The 22,004-nt window shown below is 41.2% G+C and overlaps 1 protein-coding gene across 1 annotated transcript in view; it reads left to right on the top strand.

Annotated features, from left to right (window-relative positions):
- The first annotated feature begins 12,842 nt into the window (after nt 1-12,842).
- The window catches only part of col11a2 (collagen, type XI, alpha 2), a 42,375-nt gene continuing 33,213 nt past the window's right edge, over nt 12,843-22,004 (top strand). Inside the window, exon 1 of the mRNA XM_073483737.1 lies at nt 12,843-12,973. Coding sequence (XP_073339838.1) covers nt 12,856-12,973 — 118 coding nt within the window. The 5' untranslated portion in view covers nt 12,843-12,855. The remainder of the gene's footprint in view (nt 12,974-22,004) is intronic.

A 22,004-nucleotide genomic window follows, 5' to 3' on the forward strand; every position in this document is an offset into this window, starting at 1 on the left:
GGCACGTCAGTCTAGAGAGTCTGTCTTTAAATATAACTTGAATTCACTTTATTGCTGCAAAACACTACTCCTACGTAAGTGAAAGAAGAAAAGTATTAGCATCAAAATATTTATAGTACCTAAAGTAAAAGTACTCATTATGCAGAATGGCCCATTTCAGAATCTATTTTATTATTACATTTAAATTACTGATTTATTCAACACGTTCATGTTGCAGCTGGATCATATTTGTATTACCTTAAAGCAACATTATGTAGAAATTGGCATTTTGTGCGATTTGGTGCCCCCCACAGTTTCAGAGGGCAACAGCACTGTTGTAAATATAAATCCCAGGTCTGTAACAATTAGTCAGATGTAATGTAGGTGCTAACTACAACAAAAACTTCTACCCTTCCTTAATTTTAAGGTTATAGTGTAGTAGATTTTGAAAGAAGCATAACATGAAAGTACTTAAGTAAATGACAAGTGCATCACAATTCTCTGTCTCAGCCACTCTGCCCCCCTATGACTTGTTTCTGCACTATGTAACTTCAGTGAGATGGTAGGATCACAGCGTTACATACATGTTCACCTCAAGATACAAGTTTTCAACACATAGCAGTGGTATAAATTTTGTTTTGACAGGTTTTGAGATGCAAACTGCAAACGATGTAAAGGAATAAGAAAAGGACCATGTATTAAAAGAAGCCTAGATATATTGTCTATTTCCAGTGTTGTGCAAGTTCACAGCTCGCTCAGAGTTCAGTTCACACAGATTAAAATGAACTAGTACAGGTTCATAGTTCAAATATTTTGATCTAGTTTACTTTGAGTTCGACTTGGATGGAGGAACTTTGCGGCTGTTGGCTCACGGCCTTTGTTAATGATTTCTTGTGATCATCGTGTCAATCTCGTTGCCAATATGGCTGAAATCCAGACTTGTTTTTCAAACCGTATAGACATAATTTGCATAAGAATGTCAGTTTTTTTTCCATTGGAGTCGGGACTTTATATGAATCGGATTCAACAGTATCGGTAGCTGTGCCTAACTTTGGCGGGAATTTACGACGCTCAGGTTCATCAGATACGATTGTATACGTTCAGTTCACCGTTCACAAAAACAGTGTTGTGCGGTTCTGCACAACACTGTTTTTGTTTCCAACCTGTATTTTTGTTTACCTACCAGACACAGAAATAACACTGTTAGTTCATCTCAAATTATACCCATTTACTGTTAAGTGGTATAAAGCAGATTATAGTTTATTATATAGATTGTAGAGCTTTAAAATCACATTTGCATCACGTAATCTTCTACTAACGTTGAATCATAGAGGTTTTACTGGGAAACCGTTATAATCTGACAGTTGTTACTTTTTTACACTCTGACCCTGCTGCAGCTCCACCACCCCAACCTTCTCATCATCATCATCATTATGCCGTCACTATTGTTAACTTTGCAAAGATCTGATGTTCATAATAAGTTTTTTTTTAAGTTTTTAATTAAATAGTTTTTTCCTCATGCTGAATCTTATTCTTGAGATGTGTATATTGTTATACAAACGATTTCTCACAATCAGCAGACAAATGCAGTGCTAATACCTCAGGTCATTTCAGCCTTGAAGAGCCCAGTTGAGCAGCTGGTGTGAAAAAGGCTACTGAGTTCCCAGCCACTGCTCTTGCTCCTCCACAGCTCTTTGTAATGGTCAGCTGGTCCAGGTATAGCAGGGTGTCACTCTAACGGCAAAATAACCCACCTGACCTTCGCCTCGACCTCGCAGTGTCCAGCTGACTAGTCTGGGTTACAGCCGGGCTTCGCTGCCCTCTGTCCCTTCACCATTCAACCAACTGAATACTTTCAATGCTTCACATACTTGCTGCTTCTCCTCTTTCATCCCTTTCAAGAAGGAAACCCACAAGACAGGCTTGTTTTCAGTCTTCAGTCTAAAAAATGCTCGTCTTTCTTGGCAGAGTCAGTGAGGAGCTTTTTCTAAACCCAAACAATACAAGTTATTTTTACAAACAACCACAACTTGTAATGTGGGAAGACTTAAACTGGAGCTATTGTTTCTTCATGATTTTCACATAGGATCGTCTAAAGAGATTAAGCTCGAACACTGGAAGGATCCAGGATTTGGGCAGTAGGCTGAGTGTTCTTTCGTTTGTCTGTAGTTTTCATGTTCTTCGTGTATCCACAGTCCAGAAATGAGTAGGTCAGGTAGACTGAAGAGTGTAGGCGTCCTTCCCTTCAGCCTCATGCTGACACAAACCCAGTCACTCTGGGTGAAAATATGTTGTAACGAGTCAGCTGTTTTATTTAAGTTTTAGCATGTTGATATACAGCATCTCCTCCTTTTATGTCGGATCTCTAACTAGCCAGACAAGTTGCATTATTGCTCATCAGGATTGCTGAAAACATCTCCCATCTCAGAGGCACGGGCCAGAAAACACACCTGAAACTGGTGTGAATTGAGCACAGAGATGTAGAACCACACATTGATTAATGAGAAACCCTCTGTCTTAACTCCCTTTACATAGTGTACGCTCTTGTTCCTTAGTTGTCGTATTGCAGAGAAGCACTCACTGGCAATACAATTATTGTACTAAGACATTAAACTGAAAATGCTGAATAGGAATAAAAGATAATATATAGGTAAGAACAAGATCATCCCCATGTAATGTGCTGTCGGAGGTGTAGGAAGACCAAGATGAAGATGTTTTATTTTTTATCTCAGGCTTCAGGTTACATCTTTGAGCCATGTATACAAGTTTATACAAATTCAAGAAAGTTTGTAAAATGCTGAATCTTAACCGTTAGCAATTTGCTTGAAATTCAAATAATTGAAATTCATTGATCCCGTTGTCTTACTCGTTCTTTGTTTCCTGGCATCTCACACCAGACTGACCCTCTGTGTGTGTAAAATTGACTCATCTTAGACAAAGTTTGGTTTCCTTGTTAAGGAGAATACCACGCAACCAAATCAAACATCTGAATCATGTTTTCTCTCTCTCTCTCTCTGGAGGAGCTTTCTAAAGCCTGAGACAATAAATCTGATCATGTCATGGTGATGTCACCAGGGCTGCCGTGGTTTGGACTTTAAAATGAAAATTTATAATTGAGAGTCTGTGTTAGAAAACTGGGCCATGGAGTTTGAAAGACGTAGGCTTTTACCAGGCAGGGGAAGTCTCATGAAAGAGGCTGTTAAGTTGCATTATGGGAAATGCAGGCTCCAACAGATTTGGTGTCAGAAAAAGTCAGAAATATCTCAGCCTGTGTCACACTAAATCAGAGTGTTCCTTTAAATATTCATGATCAAAATTTACAATCAAAGTTATTATAAATGATAAATAAATGAATGATGATAAAGGCTTTTGGTTTAGGTACCTTGAAGGTGCTTGAAAGGTGCTTCAGTTTCACCCTTAAAAAGCTCTATGATCCTGTTCATGGTAGACTCCACTGATGCTGACACCTCTGACCTAAAGAGTTTTCTCTCTCTCTCCCCAACATTTATTATCACATCAGTTCCACATGTGTCAGAATTCATATCAGCTTTTTTTGATACATGAAAGAAAAAGAAAAAAAACAATTTTATGTACTGTAAACTAAAGGATAATAACCAGGAAAAGCAACACAGCAAAGGTGTTTCTCGTTTCATGGGAACTTCAGTGCCACCTTTAAACTGAGGTAACCTTTGCACAGTCACTTTAAGGGAAACTCTGCTCTAAACTTAACTGTAGCCTTCTGTGTCCTGCAGCGGCAGCTGTTTAGGTCACTTAATTTGTGGAAAAACCTGCGACTTTGACAAGTATGTTGCTGTGTCAAAGACGCCAAGGTCCCACCCTGTGTTCTAGTCAGTAGGTCAGTTAGCGACGCTTCTGTCCCTCCATCCATCCATCGCTCCATCCATCCATCCATCCACCTTCGTCCTCCCCACCTTGGTTTCTTTCTGGAATCTCCATGTGTAAATACTGTTTGATCCCTCCTCCCTCTCTCGCTTTCTCCCACCCCTCACCTCTGTCCTCTCTCTCCTTCTTTATCAATGGCCCTCATTCATTCCCTCTCACCCTCTGCATGCCTGTGTGCCCCCCACCACCAGCTCTCTGCCCACCCATCCTCCCCGCTCCTCTCCTCCCTCTCCTCCCTCCCTCCCTCCCTCTCTCTCTCTCTTTCTATTCATTCCTGTGATTTTTCCTGTCTGTACCTTTCCACGGCCCTAACGTCCCCTCCCAGGCTGCAGTTTCCTCAAACCTCCATTCGAGTCCTATCTCTCTCCTTCATCTCTGGCTATGTTTCATTTCAGGGATTTTGGTATTTAGATGCAGATCTAGATGTGGTTATTTCAAGCTTAGGCCATATTCATTAGCATTTATGACGAAAACAAAAGAATTGCCAGTACTTGAGAGCTCAATTCTTATAATTCCAGGTATTTCAGTGCCGGGTAGATATGGATCTTTGCTTCTACTGCTTCTGTGTAACACAATGAGGCTTTAGCATGCTGAATTTATGTTTTCGACAAATTCATACACTGTACATGAAACCTGCTCCTCATATTTATGCTGAAATCATTTATTTAGTGGCTCAGGGAACCATATTTTCCTCTTTCTGGTTCATGCTACATGACCAGTCCTTCTAATTGCCTTTTATTACTACAGCCATTATGCCCCATCTGGGCAAATTACCTTCTAACAGTGAGTAATTGTGCTAAATAGAGCAATAATTCACTTCACCTATTGCTATATTTAACATCAAGAGGTAAAGAAGCTGCCTTCAAACTCCCAAAAAAGAGTTGCTGAGCATTGAAAGCCACAATTAAACATGTACACTAGAGAAACGCTGAGAATGAGAGGGAAGGGAACACACACATGGCATTTTTCTAACTTGAGTTTATCAAATATCAAAAGACGAGTACACTTTGGCCAAATATACTCTGTGCACATATATAAACTCTGTCTCTCACAACCACACACTGTTAAGTTGGCACGCAAACGTCAGAGCTTGTGAACACTCACCCCACACAGAAAAACACACCCACTTAGGTGTACCCTTGCTGTACCTCCCCCCTCCCTCGCTCTGCCCCTTCGTCACCCCTTGTCCTCCCTCCTCCTCCTCCTCCTCCTCCTCCCCTGCTGCCTATTTCGAGGTATGTGGTTAGCTGGGTGTGTTCGCTGGCCAGATTCAAAATCACTGACCCATTCTCTGTATAAATTCCCTTTTTTCATACCTGGTTCTGCACACCTCCAGTGGCTTCACCAGGCTGAGCGGAGTGTGTATTCATCACACACACTCTTTGACCCCAGTGTTAGTGCCGAGCGTATCTGTCCACTCCCTTTCTACATTTCCTCCCAGGCGAGCCCCTGCTCTGATCTATTTCGGTGTTTTGTGGCGAGCAGGGTGTGTGTGCGTTTGCGGCCCTGCCCAGTAAAATACAGACTTTTCAAGGAAGTCAGCAATATAATATGGCCGCTTTATTGTAATTACAAGGTTCTCCTTTTGGAAATGGCGCACAGAGAGAGCTGCCCACAGGCACTTGCTGAGTCCGTCTCCAAGAGCTAATGCCATCTCTCGCTTTCCTTCTGCAGACGCCCTTGTCTCGGTCCTCCTCTCGGTCTTTCTTGAAGTCTCGTTTGCCCAGATTGACCCAGATATTGTCACACCATGCGGCTCTATCAGCTGGATGCTAGTCACCCTTTGACATTACACCAAGTTAAGATCCCAGAGGACGTCTGACTGGATGGGGTGTCAGAAATAATTTTGGTGGGTGGCCACGTCTGATGGAGTTTCCCTTTAGGGAAACCTTGTGGTCTCTGGGTTCTTATAACCCTTAAATTACTGCCCGGCAAATTATATGGCCTTATTAATTCAAATATGGCTGACATTGGAACTTAATTGTGTAATTAAAGGGTTCACAGGACCTGTTGCACAGATTTTCTTCTGGACTAGACAAGTGGAAGCACCTGTCTTTTGATGTCGGGATATTTTCACTGTTGTAACGTTGCAGCAGCCTCACCTCTTGGTAAAGTGGTCACTGTGATGTGCCCTGAGTCTGTTTCAGGATGATGAAGTCATGCTGCTGGTGGGAGCATACATGCAATTCCTGTCCTTTGGAATTTGTGGTTACTTCATAATGTGGATGCTCAGCAGATTGTGTGGATTATACTGGTGTAAAGGCAGGTTTGCTTTATGCTGCGTTTGGTTAAGGGTGTGGGCAGTCAGGATGAAACACATCAGACACTAACACGGTGCTGGACAAGGTTATAAAGCCAAAATTCTTGTTACAGCAAAATAATAAGGAGTTAGTACAGAGTCACCATAATAAACCAAATGGTGTAATATATCTGGCAGAGCAATATTACAATCACTGAAAGTGAAAAATCAAAAGTGACCTCATGAATTTATGTGTACTGTTATATTATAACGATGTCCCTCCATGTAAAGCTGCCCATTACAGATTCAATATACAGTTACTTTAATGTTACTTGGCAAGTAGAGGACAGATGCAGATGCATGTGATCTGAATGAACTATTCCTTGGCATGTCACAGTTAGACAGGGTTTGGCGCCATCCTGTCACTATCTGCAGGTGACTGAATGTCTGTGGAAACAGGCCTCACCGTCACCCTGTAGTTGACGCTACACTACAATTTCACACTACGCAGCTCTGTTCTGTGATAATCTGTGTTTTCTGTGAACAGAAACTCTCCCTATAAAGGTCCAGGTTCTGACTTTACTTTGTACGCACGCACTTTGTAAAAATGCAAAAACCTTCTGAATATGTGGAGCTGCAGTGCAGAAACAAACTTGTATTAAACACTTAAGTCTGTCTTAAGTCTGTAAGAGCATTACTGTACCTCTTTTTGATATAACTTTGTTCCTGCTGTCTGTGTTTTTATATTTCCTTCAGCTTGTGTTGCAAACGGCAAACGTCTAGTTACAGACTGAATCTTCATCAAGTAACATCACCTACGGGGATGCACAACATGTCAAAGAAAATGGAGGTGAGCCTCAGGATCAGTTTGAGAAAAAGTAGGCACCTGCTAAAAGTGTGAACCTGCTTCAAGATAGAGACACAAAAGGTGTTTGTTCGTACACTTGTGCTGGCTCTGACTGACTCAGTTTTACTCGGCACGTCAGCCCAGCGCTGCAGGGATTTGGACTTACATTACAACAGGGCTACTGATGACGCGTTTGTCTTGTTTAGTGATCAAAGGAGCACCTGTAAGTTCTCCTTCTACCTGCAGTGTTATCAAAGATTAACCAATAACAAAGCTCAGCTAATTCGGAGACAAACACATTAAATTTCACATAAATCCTTCAAAATAAAAGTCATATATTATTTAATTATTTAAAAGCTTTTATTATGAAGCAGCAAATCCAGGTTTCACCGGCAATAACTTAACACAACTTCAGAAACAGCGGAAAGCAAACATGATGAAACAGTGAAATACAGCAGATGTCTTCAGGTACGAACAGGGACAATGGAGGGAAATGTTTGACTTGTGACACAAAATGCTTAAAATAAGAAGCAGATGACAGATGTGATAAAAAAAAGACAGGAGGAAAGATATAAAATATAATCTGATGTTAAAACTCTGTAGGAGAAGGCGATGTTTAAAAGAACAACCTAAATGAATCATGAATAACTTACTTTCTTGCCTTTGCTGTACCAAACAAACAACAACAAACAAGACACATTTGGACTTGACCACAACTTTCTGTCATGTCCATGAAACCATAGACGCAACAAAAGTGGTGATTCCAATCCTTGAATATGAATCAAGTACTGTACATACACATGTGCAAGGTCGAGCACAAACACATACCACAGATGTCTCTTGGGGTGTCTCTTTTTACGACTTGTGGCATCTACTTTCAGAGCACAAGGAGGCCAGATCCAAACAGTCTGTTCTCCAAAAAACACTCGATTCACTGTGTCCAGGAAGCTAAAATAAAAACCCAGAGCTGCCGCAGAGCATTTCCTGGACTTTCTGATTTAGTATGAATAACCCTGCAGTAAAAAATAACAGCTAAGTGAAGCTACGGTGTGTACAAAAAGAGGAAAATAACTCCTAACTAGGCCTTCAGGTAAAAGTCTGGGTTTATATTGTTTCTACTACATTTTATTGCAAACAAAGCTCTGATACTTGGTTTATTACTCTTTGCTTTCTGACCTTTCTTGTTGTTCTGTTCACCCTGTCTTGACTCCTTTTTGGGGGTTTTTTAATTCTATATTTCCATTTTTTGCCGATTTTTTTTTTCCCTACATCCAAGACCAAAAAATCTCTGTTTTCCTACGGTTTCCATATCGTAATATGTAAGTATAAAAACTGCACTAGCCTTGTTTTCCTTATGATTCCTGATGGATAATTGCTGGATGCAGCAGCTTAGTTGATGGTTTCAGAGAATGATCACACGGCAGCCGCTCCTTCTCATTCTGCATACATCAAAGCTCGCCCCAGTAGTTTCTTATGAAAAGGCAGTACAATTTTCTTCTTTGGCAGCCTTGTATGTAAACCCATAGACAGCACACCACCGCCGAACTGAAGCTAAAACATGGCCATCATACTTTAATCGTGTCCCTTTTCTCTTTGGTTGGAATTTATTTTCATGTAGACATGTAATCTAAAGAAAGAGGCAGTTAAGTCAGGCATCTTATGGGGCCATATAGGTCCAAAAAAAATTCACATAACATATAAAAATAAAAGTGGCTGGCACTGGCAGAAACCTGGAGAGTATCCACACTGAGGTTTATGGTATAGAGCGTACTATGTAAATGATTTAAGTTGTCTGGGGGCAAGATTTTATGCTGTTGTCCTTACACTTGGCTATTTTCACATCAATAAATGTGTATATATATAGATAAATGTAGATGTTTAATGTTTCACTCAATTTCCTTCTTGTCAAGGTTGAAAAAAACCTAAAAACAACCAGCAAAAGTCCGACTAATGAAACTTATACGGTGAGCAGCTCTATAATATAGAAATCCAATGTTAGAGAAACATTAGAAACCTGTTGAAATGATGACTTAATTCATTAAAAATATGATTAAACAGTAAACAGCAGTTTTTTTTGTACTCCAAAAATGTTATTAAACTTGACAGCCTCCATCTACAGGTCTGACTCTGCTTGGTCAAATGATATAAGGTGCTGTATCACTTTGTTATTACACATTGATGCATATTTTATCAACCTGGATTCACTGTCTGTCCTTCCCCTGCCCACAGCATTGCTACGCTGACACAATGTTTAGTTTGTAATGTATACTTGTACCATGTTTATGTTTAGTCTGCTGTGATAGTTTATCTTGTATCTACACTGTAAGTGAGGTCCTGCTCTGATTTTTCTCCTAGTGGGTCTGACTTGCAGAGTACTCAGCATAAGTAACCCAAATACATTTTAATACTGATACATTTTTGCCATGAACCTGAAGATGCATTTACAAAATTTACTTTAATAGGGATGTGCTTAGGTTTCTACAGAAAAGAAGTTGTAAAAACAACATGAAACCTGAAATCATCAAAACTTTGAACACAAACTTATAATATATAACGTTATACTGCAAACACTGTGATATAGAAGCAATTATTTAAATCATTCAAATCTTATTTTTAGAAAGTCTAAATCCTAATTTTCAGTTTTACACAGTTTAGATTTTTAAACTTGATCACAACCTTTTAAATATTAGTTTAAATATTATGATTGCTGGCAGTAATCTAACCTCATAGTAGGTCGCCTTGTGTTAGGAGACCCCAACCCATAGTAGAAGGGTTTGATACACATAACAGCTCACTGTTGTCGATGAGAATCTATCTGACGTGACGCAGGCAGAAATGTTTAGGACGAGGTAATGAGGGGAAGTTTTTATTCACGTTACTTAAAAGACACGTTAGCCGATTTCCTTCCTCACTCTCTGATGTATCATCTCGTGTTTCCTAGCAACAGGCGACCAAATCAAGCACACTCCTACGCTGAATAAAATCACAGATTTCTCTGTTGGAAACATTTGGGATAATGTAAGTACAAAACTCAACAAAATATAAAAGAACGATCTAGTTGTTTTTTGACAATTTAATGTGGAAATGTTACATATTGTCTCTTTGACTAATCCATTTTTTATTGGAGGAAATTCATTTTTCTAAACCCTTATGTATATATTTTCCATTTTCAGTTTAATATTGGCAGAATTATTAAGGATAAATGTGCAGCATTGCTGTGCTGAAACACATTTCAGAGTTTGTTACTTTCCTCTAAAAAGTATCCCCGAAATAATTATGTCTGCCATCACAATATATATGTTTGTTTGTGTTTTCAATTTAATTTAAGGTAAAGAACAACCATTAAGTTTTACTGTTTTTCGCTGTTATATTTTATTCTATAGTACACATGATAGTGAGGGAAGTCATCATGGAAATACCACAGAATGTAAACACATACTCTTCCTTATCCCCTCAGAGAATCAGATAGAATTGGGTGAGGGGAATAAAAGGTAGTGAGAAAGAGTGAGTGGTAAACAGCATCAGGGGATAATTATGGTTAATTACTACTTTCTGTATGTGGAGTCTGCATTCAAAGAAAGTGAGTAACCATGGGCTGTGTGACTGCAGAAACATTTACAAGGCAGACGGCTGAGCACGGGGGGGAAACCCTTGAAATATAGAAGATGCTACTGGGTGTTTATGACAGGTGGGGATATGAAAGCCACTTTGAAATTATGAAAGGAATGTCTCTTGAAGATAAAGTTGTTTAAAGTTTATGTCCCAGTGGTTTTACAGCTTCTCAGTTCACTCTTACAAATTTGACATAAGCGAATAAAGTGCATATGGTTTGTGGGATGGCAGAATATCACAAACAACTGATAATACTGTGTAACACAATCCAATCCAATAACATTTTATCATAAATATTAATTATGTAAAGCTTCTAATGTTCTGTCATTGTTGACTGGCCATTTTTTAGATAGTTCGTGATGTTTTAATTGAGTTTATGTTTTTATTACTGTAGTTTATTTTTAGTCAATCCACCACGCACAGTCCTGCACCCACGAGCGAACCAAATGAGTATTAAACCACCTGTGTGAGTAAACTTACTGAGAGACAGACTAATATACTGTTGATTTTGGTCTTGATGGCAATAAGAAAAGTAGAGAATATCACCACCCGTATCCTTTATTAATGTCAGGGCACCTTGTATTGTTGTGTGGGGTTTCAGGAAATTAGTGAGACGGATACAGTATATTCATTTATCTGATGTGTTTTCAATTTATAAGTATGAAATAAGTTTGAAATATTTTAGTGTTTCCAGCATCCTCTTCTGGACCAGGAACAACAGGCCCTCCTCTTGCAGTCAGACCTGTGAGAGGAGCTTGCAGGAGACAGCATGGTGCATGGGCAGAAGAAGTAACAGAAGGCCATGTGGGTCCATCACCTGCAAGAATCCCTACACCTTGTCATGGTGCATTGCAGCAGGTGAAGGCGGGGTCTTGACCATTCTGATCTAAACCCGAGCAGTGCGTGTTGAATGGACTTTTAATGGAGTGGAAGATGTCTTAGTGAGGTGTCTTTCCACAGCAAGCCACCACGATGGCTTCAATGCAGCTTCACTCTGAAGTCTTTGAAACAATCTAAGGAACACCAGTCTACCAGTGTATATTATTTCACTTGATTTTGGTCCTGATAATTTTGGGACCTTAAAATGTTGGAAACAATAATCGATTTGTACCAAACATCCACCGATCCATGCCCAATTGTTTTTACCAACTGTTGTGTTCACTCTAAACTGTTTTACCATCACAAAACATAGTGTTTTGTGTGTTTTGATGATTTTAGCTCGTGTCGTTTTTTTCTCAGCCCCCCTTTCTCTCTCTGTGCACCTGAGCTGATGCTGCAAAACACGGCCACGTGGGACTGACCAATCAGAAGGAGAGGAGAGCACCAAGGGTTGCATGGAAGGGGCGTGGTCAGTAGCGCGGACAGAAGTCTGATTGGCTGGCCGGACGCTCACTCTTCTCTGCTGGCACAGGCGGCGCGTGGTCCCGCTGGCTTTTATCGTGTACCTGAACGGTTCTTCTCGGTTTATAAAGCCAGAATTTTTCATCCTATAGATGCAAAGACAAGAGTAGGAAGTAGAAAAGGTAAAGATACATCCTGCCTGCCCTTTTCACGGTAGTATAGAGTTTCAGAGAGAATCCGAGACGGACAGAAAAAGGCTTTCACTGAGTGCCTTGAGCAACATTAAACACTTACTCACAGCTAAAAAGAGAGATGCCATTGTTGTGTATGTGGGGTGAAGTATTTGTAACGGCCTATCATTAAAAACGTTCAGTTCACACTCTCTGACGCGTCTCCGTACACGTAGATCTGAGTGCGCCAAGGGCGCAATTACGCACGCCCTCTCTCTACCTCTCCCCTTTGCCATTCACTCACTCTCTCTCTCTCTCTTCACACACACATACACACACGCTCTCACTCTTCGTGGGAGTAAATGTGTAAGTAAAGAAGGGGAGAGGGAAAGAGAGAGAGAACGGAGAGAGAGCGTGATTCCAGGTCTCTCTCTGCTGCTCTCTCCACTTTGGGTACTCGTACCCAGTCTGACTCAATGGGGCTTTAGCACGAAGGGGTTAAAAGTTAAAATAAAAGATATTTATTCACCCCAAACCCCCTTTAGTGTTTAGGTTTTGTGCATTACCATTGACAGACATAGGTAACCCATTAAGGAAAGTCTCCGGGAGAGAGGTAGAGAGGTCTCCAGAGGCGTGCCTTTTTGTCTGTTGCCTCGCAGAAGGTTCAGTCGGGTCCCTGTCGTCGGCTGGCTCTCTGTGAGAGGATAACTTCCACCATATCCTACATTTACAGCTCAACCAGGCCGGCGAACTACTGCAACACTATGGATACTGGAGATTGTTCCGTCCGGAAGAAACGGAGACCATGGACCATGGACTTCTCCTCCTTCGCCTTGGTTACCGTGGCGCTCGCCTTGTGCCAAACGACCGTGGTTCGGGCAGGTAAGACGGATTCTCTTATTAGTAGCTGTGGTGTTTATTGTGCTTTTTAACGAGACATGGTCAGACTATTTGGCCCTCTTAATTGTTTTTTTCCGTTGTAAGCATCTTCATTTTTCGTTGTCTACCCGGATTTACCGTGCGTAATAACTGTACACCTCATCCATAATTGGACTCTTACGCACCTGTCATGCTTCTTTAACTTTTATCCGAGGAATGTGTTCAACAGTAATAACCGCACCGTATCCAGACATGGTCCACTGTTTGGGATTTTCGTGTCGTTACCTGTATATTTAGAAGTTTGTCTCTGCTTTCTACACTGATTCCACTTCCTAAAGCACCCCGGGGCGACTTGTGTTTACGCACGGTTTATAAAGGCCTTGAAATTGACAAAAGTTCTTTGGAAAACTCGTAAAAGGTCATAGAGAAGTAGAGCATTTAGGTGCTGCGTCTCTGAGGGTCCATCCCCTAAAAAACTAGTACTTGGAACTTTTTCTTATGGGGAAAGTTGAAATACCGCCAGTCTTCACATAACCTGTCCGATCATTGATGTTACACGGTTCCTATCAACCAATGCTCAAAGAGAGGAGAGCGTTTGGCTTCAGAAAAACATAGAAGCAAGTCTAAAAGTTTGTTTTTCCGCTTCTATGAACTCAACTCCCTCGGCTGTCTCCCTCCCTCTCGGTGTGCGTGCAGCCTGCTGACAGGTGTCATCTCACCAAGTGCTGCGTAATATTAGCCGCTGAGCTCAACTCAGGTGCTTTTCAGTAATTTTGAACTATTTTCCTGACGTTGGCTTTTCCTAAATAATTAACTTCCTTGAATTTCACCTGTAAGAATCCCGTTCAGTCTGGACAGGTTCATTTTACGCACTTTACGCTCCCCATCCACAGGGGGTCATGGGGTAGGACGGTGCAAAAAGCTGCTGCAGTCGCTTTTTTAAGGAAGTTTATCGGCTGAAAGTTTCGTTTGTGCTATTTGTACCAGTATTTCTGTATGTGTTGCACCTGAATGTTGGCCCCTGACTAAGCTGGACTGTAGATATCCTACAGGCTGCCAGCAGGCTGTGTGAGTGTTTACCATTTCAGCCTGTGCACCAGTCTCTCCATCACTGCCTCTGGTTGTCCAGGGAGGAGGGATTTCTGCATCACGTTTGTAGGATGGGGCTATACGCATGTGGAAAGTGTGCGTTTTTTCTGCGCAGATCAACAGGTTATGTTTGTATTAATCGTTTTGATAACGAAGATAAGTATATGAAGAAGATTTGCGTTAGGGTTTAGAAGATCTTGGACAGTTTTCTCAGTGCACACTTGTCAGTATTGTTTTACTTTAAGGTTTCACGTTCCTGTAAAGGTTGATGCCCCCTCCTCTCCTCGATCAGTTCGCCTATAAGGAATGATCTGTATGCGCTGCAGTTCCCTGACGGACCGATAGTCGTCTTGAGTTATTTTTAACACAGAGAATCCATTGATTCACCTGAGTCCAGTTCAGCTCAGATCTGACTGAAGACTTCTGATGGAAAGACATAAAATGGTTAAAGGCCTGTCAAAGATTAAAAGAAGAGTTAAAGTGCAGAAACACGACTTGTGATGTTTGAATATGATATTTTATGAGGCTTCAATTAACCTTTGAAATGATTAAACTGTTCTGAGGATCTGAAGCGGGTCGGAAAATGATTTTTATCAGTTGACTGATGTTGTATTTATTGTTGTTAAAGTAGAGGAGCAGTTTGACTTCTTTGGCTGACACAAACCATGCAGATATTCAACAGAAACACCAAAGCTGGTTTAGTTTACACGAACGTTTTTGGAGAAATAAATTAGCTTCAGAAGTTTCAGCTGACAGATGGATCAATGGCTCTTTATTCCTCGTTTTGGGTAACTTGCGGGGACAGCTTGCGCACCAAGGGGGCTTTTGTAACATAAATTGCCCTCCTCAGTGTATTCTTTGGCCCCGTGTCCAATTTCAGATTGCGAGAGGCGATTGCACCTTCCCGTCGTCTCCCGTGTGTATTTTGGAGGCGGAAGCCTGAGACATTTTTGCTCTTTATGAATAGGTTATTATGCGGCGGAGCACCTCGGTCGCAGGGGTTTGGGAGTGAAAGCGTTCAGTGTCTCCGTGTCTATGTGCGCTTTGTACAGTTGTGTTTGTGTATATGCGTCTGTAAGCTATGGATGTTTTTTTCCCAGGTCGGGGTGTGGAAATGTATGCCATCTGTGTGAATGTGCCTCTGTGTGCAACACCTCAGCCGGGTGCTGTTTCTCATCTTAAAAGACGCGCACAGAGGCGCTGTGTGCCCGGAGCTGTTCATTTGCTTGTAGAAAAGTTTCTTTAATCATCTGATCCTGTGATAATGTCAGAGTGGCGCGAATATAACACCCCGTTTACCTGTACGCACGTGCCTGGTCACGTACGCGCGTGTGCATGGAGCGTCCTTGCGCGCTCACTGTGGATTGTGCACTAGTTGGCCAGACGCGCTGGACCACTGCGTGCGTGGTGCGCCTGTGTGCGCGCTCCCGTGTGCGCACTGTGGTGCAGCAGCGCAGATGTTAGTGTAAACTATAACAGCGCCCCACCCAAACTGTGAAAGACCGATTTAGAGAAGAAAGTGGTCAGAATCTTTCATGTTTATTCTCTCTTCCCTGAGAGAATGAGGGCTAGAAAAAAAAGGAGGAGGGACGGATGAGGCACAGTCATTACCCAGAGAGCAGCGCGCCTACAGAGGCATGAAAGCCGAGTTTGTTCAAAGGGAGAGAAAATCAGAGGGCAATATTTTCTTGACATGGATGTTCCTCAACCTCATTTCAAAGCAGAGCCTCCTCAAAGGGCAGTCTGTCTCTGCCTTGACTAAACATAACCCCGCTCTCTCTCGCTCCCTCTCTCTTGGTGAATAGAGCTCCTATATGTGGTGGCAGAGGGTTTTGACAGTTCATTCCTGTGACTGTATGGAAGTGTGTGGTATTTCAAGCTCCTGCTGGTCACGTGTGACTCAGTCTGACAGCTTCAACTTTATCCATTTGAATTTCCTCTGCTTTGTCAGCATTTTCCCATGGGCCCTTGTGGCTCTGGTGATCCACATCCATACTCTATACTCTTGCTGTCTAGGGTAATGTGTCCAGTTTTGCACCGGCTAGTGTTGGCTAGTTAGATGCCCTATCCCAGAAGTCATCGTTGCACATATTTCCATACACACAGCCATCATAATGACACTAACATGAAGAGATTGGAGCTAAAACCAATAAGATTTCCCTTTTTAGCCACAGAGTTATCAAATCATTTGGTGGGTATGAATTAGCAGTTGACTTTTTAACTCATCAATAGACTGCCTTACCAGAGAGACCTTGTGTAATGTCAGATTGCTGCGTTGTACACAGACTGTGAGAGAAAGGCTGGTCACAGAGTCAGGCCAAAAATGTTCTCCTCAAAGTGGCCTGTCATTGATGTCCTCCAGTTTAGAGACTTATAATGATCATGACAACAGAATATATAAACACTGGCACAGGCAACACTGTGACGGCTTCGGGCTCAGTTTACTGATGATTTTAAAATAGATTTGTTTGATCGGTGACTTACCATTTCTTATATTCTTGTAGGATTCCCTTTTTGTATCCTGCATTTCTCTGTGTAGCTCTGTCTCCTACAGAGACGCTGGCTTACAGTCATTAACTCATCCTTCTCATACCTACTAATCAGGACTGTGGAGAGGCTAGGGCATCTTTATGGCCAGGACACTGTGACTCATTCTCAGTCTCTCAATGGCCTCAACCACAGACTCAAAATTGCATCATTTGCATGGAGAGATAAGACCCAGCCTGTGGTTGTAAAATGAAACCATGCAGAAGTCAAAGATGAGATGCTTCTGAGGCCTCGTTTCTAAACCATGACATCTCCTCAGACTGTGAACTTGTAAGAGCCGTTCTCAGACAAAACCACATTAGCACGGCAGACCTAAAGGAACGTAGTGAGTTGAAGATAGTTGTTCCTTCTTCTCTGGTTTCATAGGTGATGATTTTGTGGTTTGTGTGTGTGTGGATAGTTAGGCGTCTTTCCTCCAGGCATTCTGTTTTAGCAGAAGATGTACAAGTACGGCAGGAGAGTGTGCCAACTTTATAATGACAGACTGTCTGTATAGGATGCTATTCCTAGTCACTGTTATTTTGCTGCTTCTAGGAAGTCGGTGTAGGAGGGCGTGCAGACCAGCTGTGTGTTTTTACATGTAATGTTAATGTACATCTCTTTTCCAGACATCAGACCTGTCTTTCCATTTGAAAATAATTTTAAACGTTGGTGTCAGTGAGTTGTTTGCTCAGACTGGGATGAGTGGACTATAGAAAAAGGAATTGATCACAGGAAATAACTTCTTTCTGATTAGAGTCCATCCCAGCATGCATTGGGGGGAAGACTTTGAACACCCTGGAGAGATAACAGATGGACAAATTGGAAAAATGTCCTTTATATTCAGATATGGATGAATCATTTTAACTTCTGGATGCAATGAACATAAATGGATCAGTGTTGGCAGCATTAGTGCAGGAACAAGAATTGGATAAAAGTACTCTGTAATTAGAGTGGAGTGTTGTAGTAAGATCCAGACACTGCACATCATAACCAATCAAAGTCCTCCTGCACTCGCTCCACAGTGCCTCACACTTGTTTTTCCAGCTAAATCGCACCTTTAAATATCTGCAGTATCCTGGGGAGGTATCTGATATGGGGATTTCCACACTAAAAAGGTGTCAAGAGAGACAGTGATGATTATTAGGTAATGCTGGCTCGCTGCTGTTACACTTTTCTTTATTAAAAGTCTGACTTCTGGCTAAACTCTGAGATTAATGTAGGTATTCAGATACCACTAGTCACTGTGATTGAAGATGTTTGGTTTTATATAAATATATTGTTGCTATGTAACACTGCTCCAAATATGAGTTTGTTTAACCATTAGAATGAGACCATTAGATTGGTGAACTGGAGACCAGGTGTATTTTGGTCAACTTTCTGACTCTTCCTTAAAGTGTTCAGATATCATCTACATCTCCTTATGTATTATCTGCAGTGGCACAGACCGTTTTTTAGAGGGCACATGATCATTTTTACACTGTTTTGTAGTGAAAATGGCTCAGCTTGTGTGAATTGGCAGTTTTGAATCAATCATAGTAAAATGTAATATCAGCTGAATATAATTAAAGTTACAGTGACTGTGATATAGTTTAGTGTAACAAGTGCTTTTCCTTTAAAAGTCGAATATAAAGTCAGTGTTTTTGGACTTAAAAGAATTGTAGGTCAGCGTCTTACCACTGAGCACAGGCACATCAGTGGGCCTAAGATGGGTTTCTAATTTGTGCCCATACTGACTGTCTGTCCCATGTGATAGTAGGGAACCACTGACTGTCTCTTGGTCGGGGCCCTGTGGTCCCATGTAGGCCTTGTGGTGTCAGTATCCACCCTCTGATCCAAACTAAGACTGCGGCCACCAGCCCTGAAACCGCACGAGACTCCGGCACGATACACGTTGGCAGCCTCAGCGCAGCACACACAGACTGGCACAGACCACATAATGGTACACCGGGTACAGTAGAGGACTTGGGCAGCAGCTCCTCAACGGAGGGAACGAGAAAACCACATAAGGCTGCGTCACAGTAAATGTTGGCACTGCCCTATAATCCCTGTTGGATTCATTAGTGCTGCTACTCCTAAAAATAGGACTGATAGAGGCAGGTGTGAAAAGATAAAAGCACAGGATAACAAAGCTCAAGATGTGATCTAGTTAGAATAAATTAAAAAAAAGAATATGCAAGTTCTTTTATTACATGATAAAGGATTGTACCTGAAATGCATCGGTTATCCATTCAGATATAGTCTTGACTTGACCACCTGACTTCTTCATCACCTTTTGGTGTTTATATATCAGGTGCATGACAGAGACGTGTAACAAGTAACTCTACTGTTTGCATATTTTGCTCGACTTTGATTATTTTACTCACTTTTTTAGACTGGGCAGGGTAGATGTTTTATTTTGCGTCGTTAATCAAAACCCCTCATCAGCTCTTCTGTTCAGTAAGAAATCAGTTGCAGCACAGTGTGTGTTTGAATTGCATAAGTTGTCAGCATACTTTTGATTGTATTATATGTTCATATTACAGTATGCTATTTAAATGCCAAGATTTCAAGAATTCAGATTTGTTGTTGTACTTCTAATGATATTCCCCTTATTGTCCTTCTACTCCTTCTAGTCTTATAGAAAACGTATCTCCATCTGGTGGTGTTATAACTCCGAGGTCAGGTTTGACTGACTCGCTCTGTATTGGTCTTTTGAGAAGCTTGCCAGTCACTGTCATATGATGTGACATCTACATGATAATCAACACCCCACTGACAAACCAAACCCTCATGTTATACCATATAAACAATGTAAAGTGTAATGACCCCTTTTTACAGCATGGGTAGTCATAATGGCTTTTCTGTCTGTGTACACAAGGCATTATAAATAAATCGTAACTATAGAGCACCATGTTGAAAATTACAACCTGCAGCAGCCCATACGCCTTGCCGTCGTGGTCAGCTGGGTGGATGGGGACACAGCTGGTGATTTAGGAACAACTGGAGTTTAGTATAAATTCGGAAATTTGTTACATTTTTCTCATCTCAGGCTCCATAAACACAATCCCATCTTTGTGTATTTGTAGCCAGAAGACTCAAATATTGTGCAAGTGTGTGTGTGTGTGTGTGTGTGTTTGTGTGTGTGTGTGTGTGAGTGTGTTAATCTGTGGTCAATATTGCACGTCCGTCTTGCTTAGAGTGTCTGACAATGTGGTCGTTGTGTAAAGGTGAGAGGTGAGGGGTCAGCGTGTCAGCTGGAGTGTGTGTCCGGTATTTAGCACAACTGTACCAGAAAAGGAAAGCGCACACGTGCACACACACATGCACAGATACATATGCACACACAGAAGTTGTTACAAAGAGCATCTAAGCAGAAAGCCCTGGAGAGGAAATAAAGATTTTCCTCTGAAGTGAACTGAGACTCACACACTTGTCACCTCACACAAGTCTGCAGGGAAGTGTACGACTTGGGGCTCAGAGCGCTGACCAGATAACTGTGTGTGTGTGCATGCAATATATGTTTAACATAGAAACATATACATAATGTTTATCAACCAGGATTGTCTTTGACTTGGTGCATGTTGGAATAGGCCCCAGCCTACAGTTACAGATAATGGATGCAGGGATGGAATATGTGTGGATTATGATAATTATATGCTTCCCCTCAGAGGAGTCCCTTATTCCTGTTATTTGATTAATTTGGGGTTGTGTAATGTTTCATGTTGACTTTTTGAGAAATCCAGGAAGATGAATTCCTTTACTGTGCAAACTGTCTTGACTAATGATTCTGGTGTGCTGTGTGCATGCAGGGTCTAATCTGTGTGTGCAGCTGCTCTCTGTTCAGACAGAAGCAGAACTGGAAGAAGTACTCAGATTTTATATTTAAGTAAATGTCAATACCACATAAATATTCCATATGAAGTAAAAGTCATGCATTTAGAGAAGTATTAGCATAGAAAAAAACATAAAGTACCAAAAGTAAACGTATTCATTATTCAGAATAAAGTATATTGTATATTTGGATTATATTTATCTGCTTGGTAGCCTGTGAATTTCTTACTGTGGATCAATTAAGTTTTATGTTAATATATAATATTCTATTATAATTACATCATGATTATATTTTGCATATTTAACTTAATCTGCACAGTAACTTGTGGTAGGGGAGTAATATGTACAGTATTTGTTGTACTGGAGTAAAAGTGTAAAGTAGCAGAAAATAGAAATACTCAAGTACAAGTACCTGAAAATTGTATTTAAGTATTGTACTAGACTTGATGTACTTAGTTACTTTCCACCACTGGACAGCAGAGGTGTGTTCAGTTAGTCAAGTCGTTTAACCTGTCAGCTGGCAAAGCGTACATACTCTGCTTGATAGTTACTTGTTACGTGAGCATTAGCATTGTTTATTCTTCACTGCTGTGAGCCTGTTTGTTTGCATAGTGTGTGTACATTTAAACACATGCATGTGTGTGTGTGTGTGCATGTTCAACAGTCTTTGACTGTACTTGGTTAACAGTGGCATCTGTCACCTAGTTCATTAAATCTGTTTTAGCTCCATCTAGTGGTGTCTGAGGGGAACTGCAGTAATTCAAACTGATGAAAAACACTGCTGTTTTACCAGCGCACCACCTCATTTTACAGTGCAACTGCCTACCTGGGTTTTCCATATGTTTTCTATCAGGGATCAGTCGTGGATCTGTGGAGCTGAATGTGTTGGAGTCTAACAGTGATAGGATTGTTTTAGTCCTCAGGCAACTGTTGAAAAAATATATCCACCCCATCGTACAGTGCTCCATTATACACTGAACAGCATGTCACTATTTCAGATGACTTTTACACAACTCTCAGTGATTTACATATTCCCTGCATGAAAGGATTAAACATCTGGGCTGATAAGAATCAGAACAGATAACCTAAGAAATTATTTGGGGTTTAGTAGAATCAAATTTTAAAGATATGAGGTACCTGTTGAGCTTCCTCAGTATTAGAACAATTTTAGATTCAATATAATGTATAGCAACATCAGGTAGATGAGTTATGGTCATTAGGATACTGTGTAATGTTATTATCTGTGCCATATCGACTGAAAATGGCCTTTTTATTTCAACTGGTGCAGCTGTCAGGAGAGATGACTGTACAGGCTACTGTAATCTTTACCTACAGCGCCGGTAGTAACTGCCCTCACGTGCCAGGGAGCCCTGTTTCCTGTCTTAATGACAGCAGCGTAATCGGTCTGCGTTTACATCAAAGAGTTGCAGCCATCTGTGAGCGCTTATGGTAAGAAGGGCCGAAGGAGCAGGAAGACAGAGAAGAAAGAAAGTAAAGAGAGAGAGTTTGTGCCCCCTGGCTTTCTGTTTTCCTACCTTGTCTAGTTTCATATTTGCCTCTCCTCGTCTCGCTAGGTGTGTTGGTGCAGTTTTCCCTGCTGGTACTG

The sequence above is a fragment of the Pagrus major genome, chromosome 16 (genome assembly GCF_040436345.1).
Source record: "Pagrus major chromosome 16, Pma_NU_1.0".
Lineage (NCBI taxonomy): Eukaryota > Metazoa > Chordata > Actinopteri > Spariformes > Sparidae > Pagrus > Pagrus major.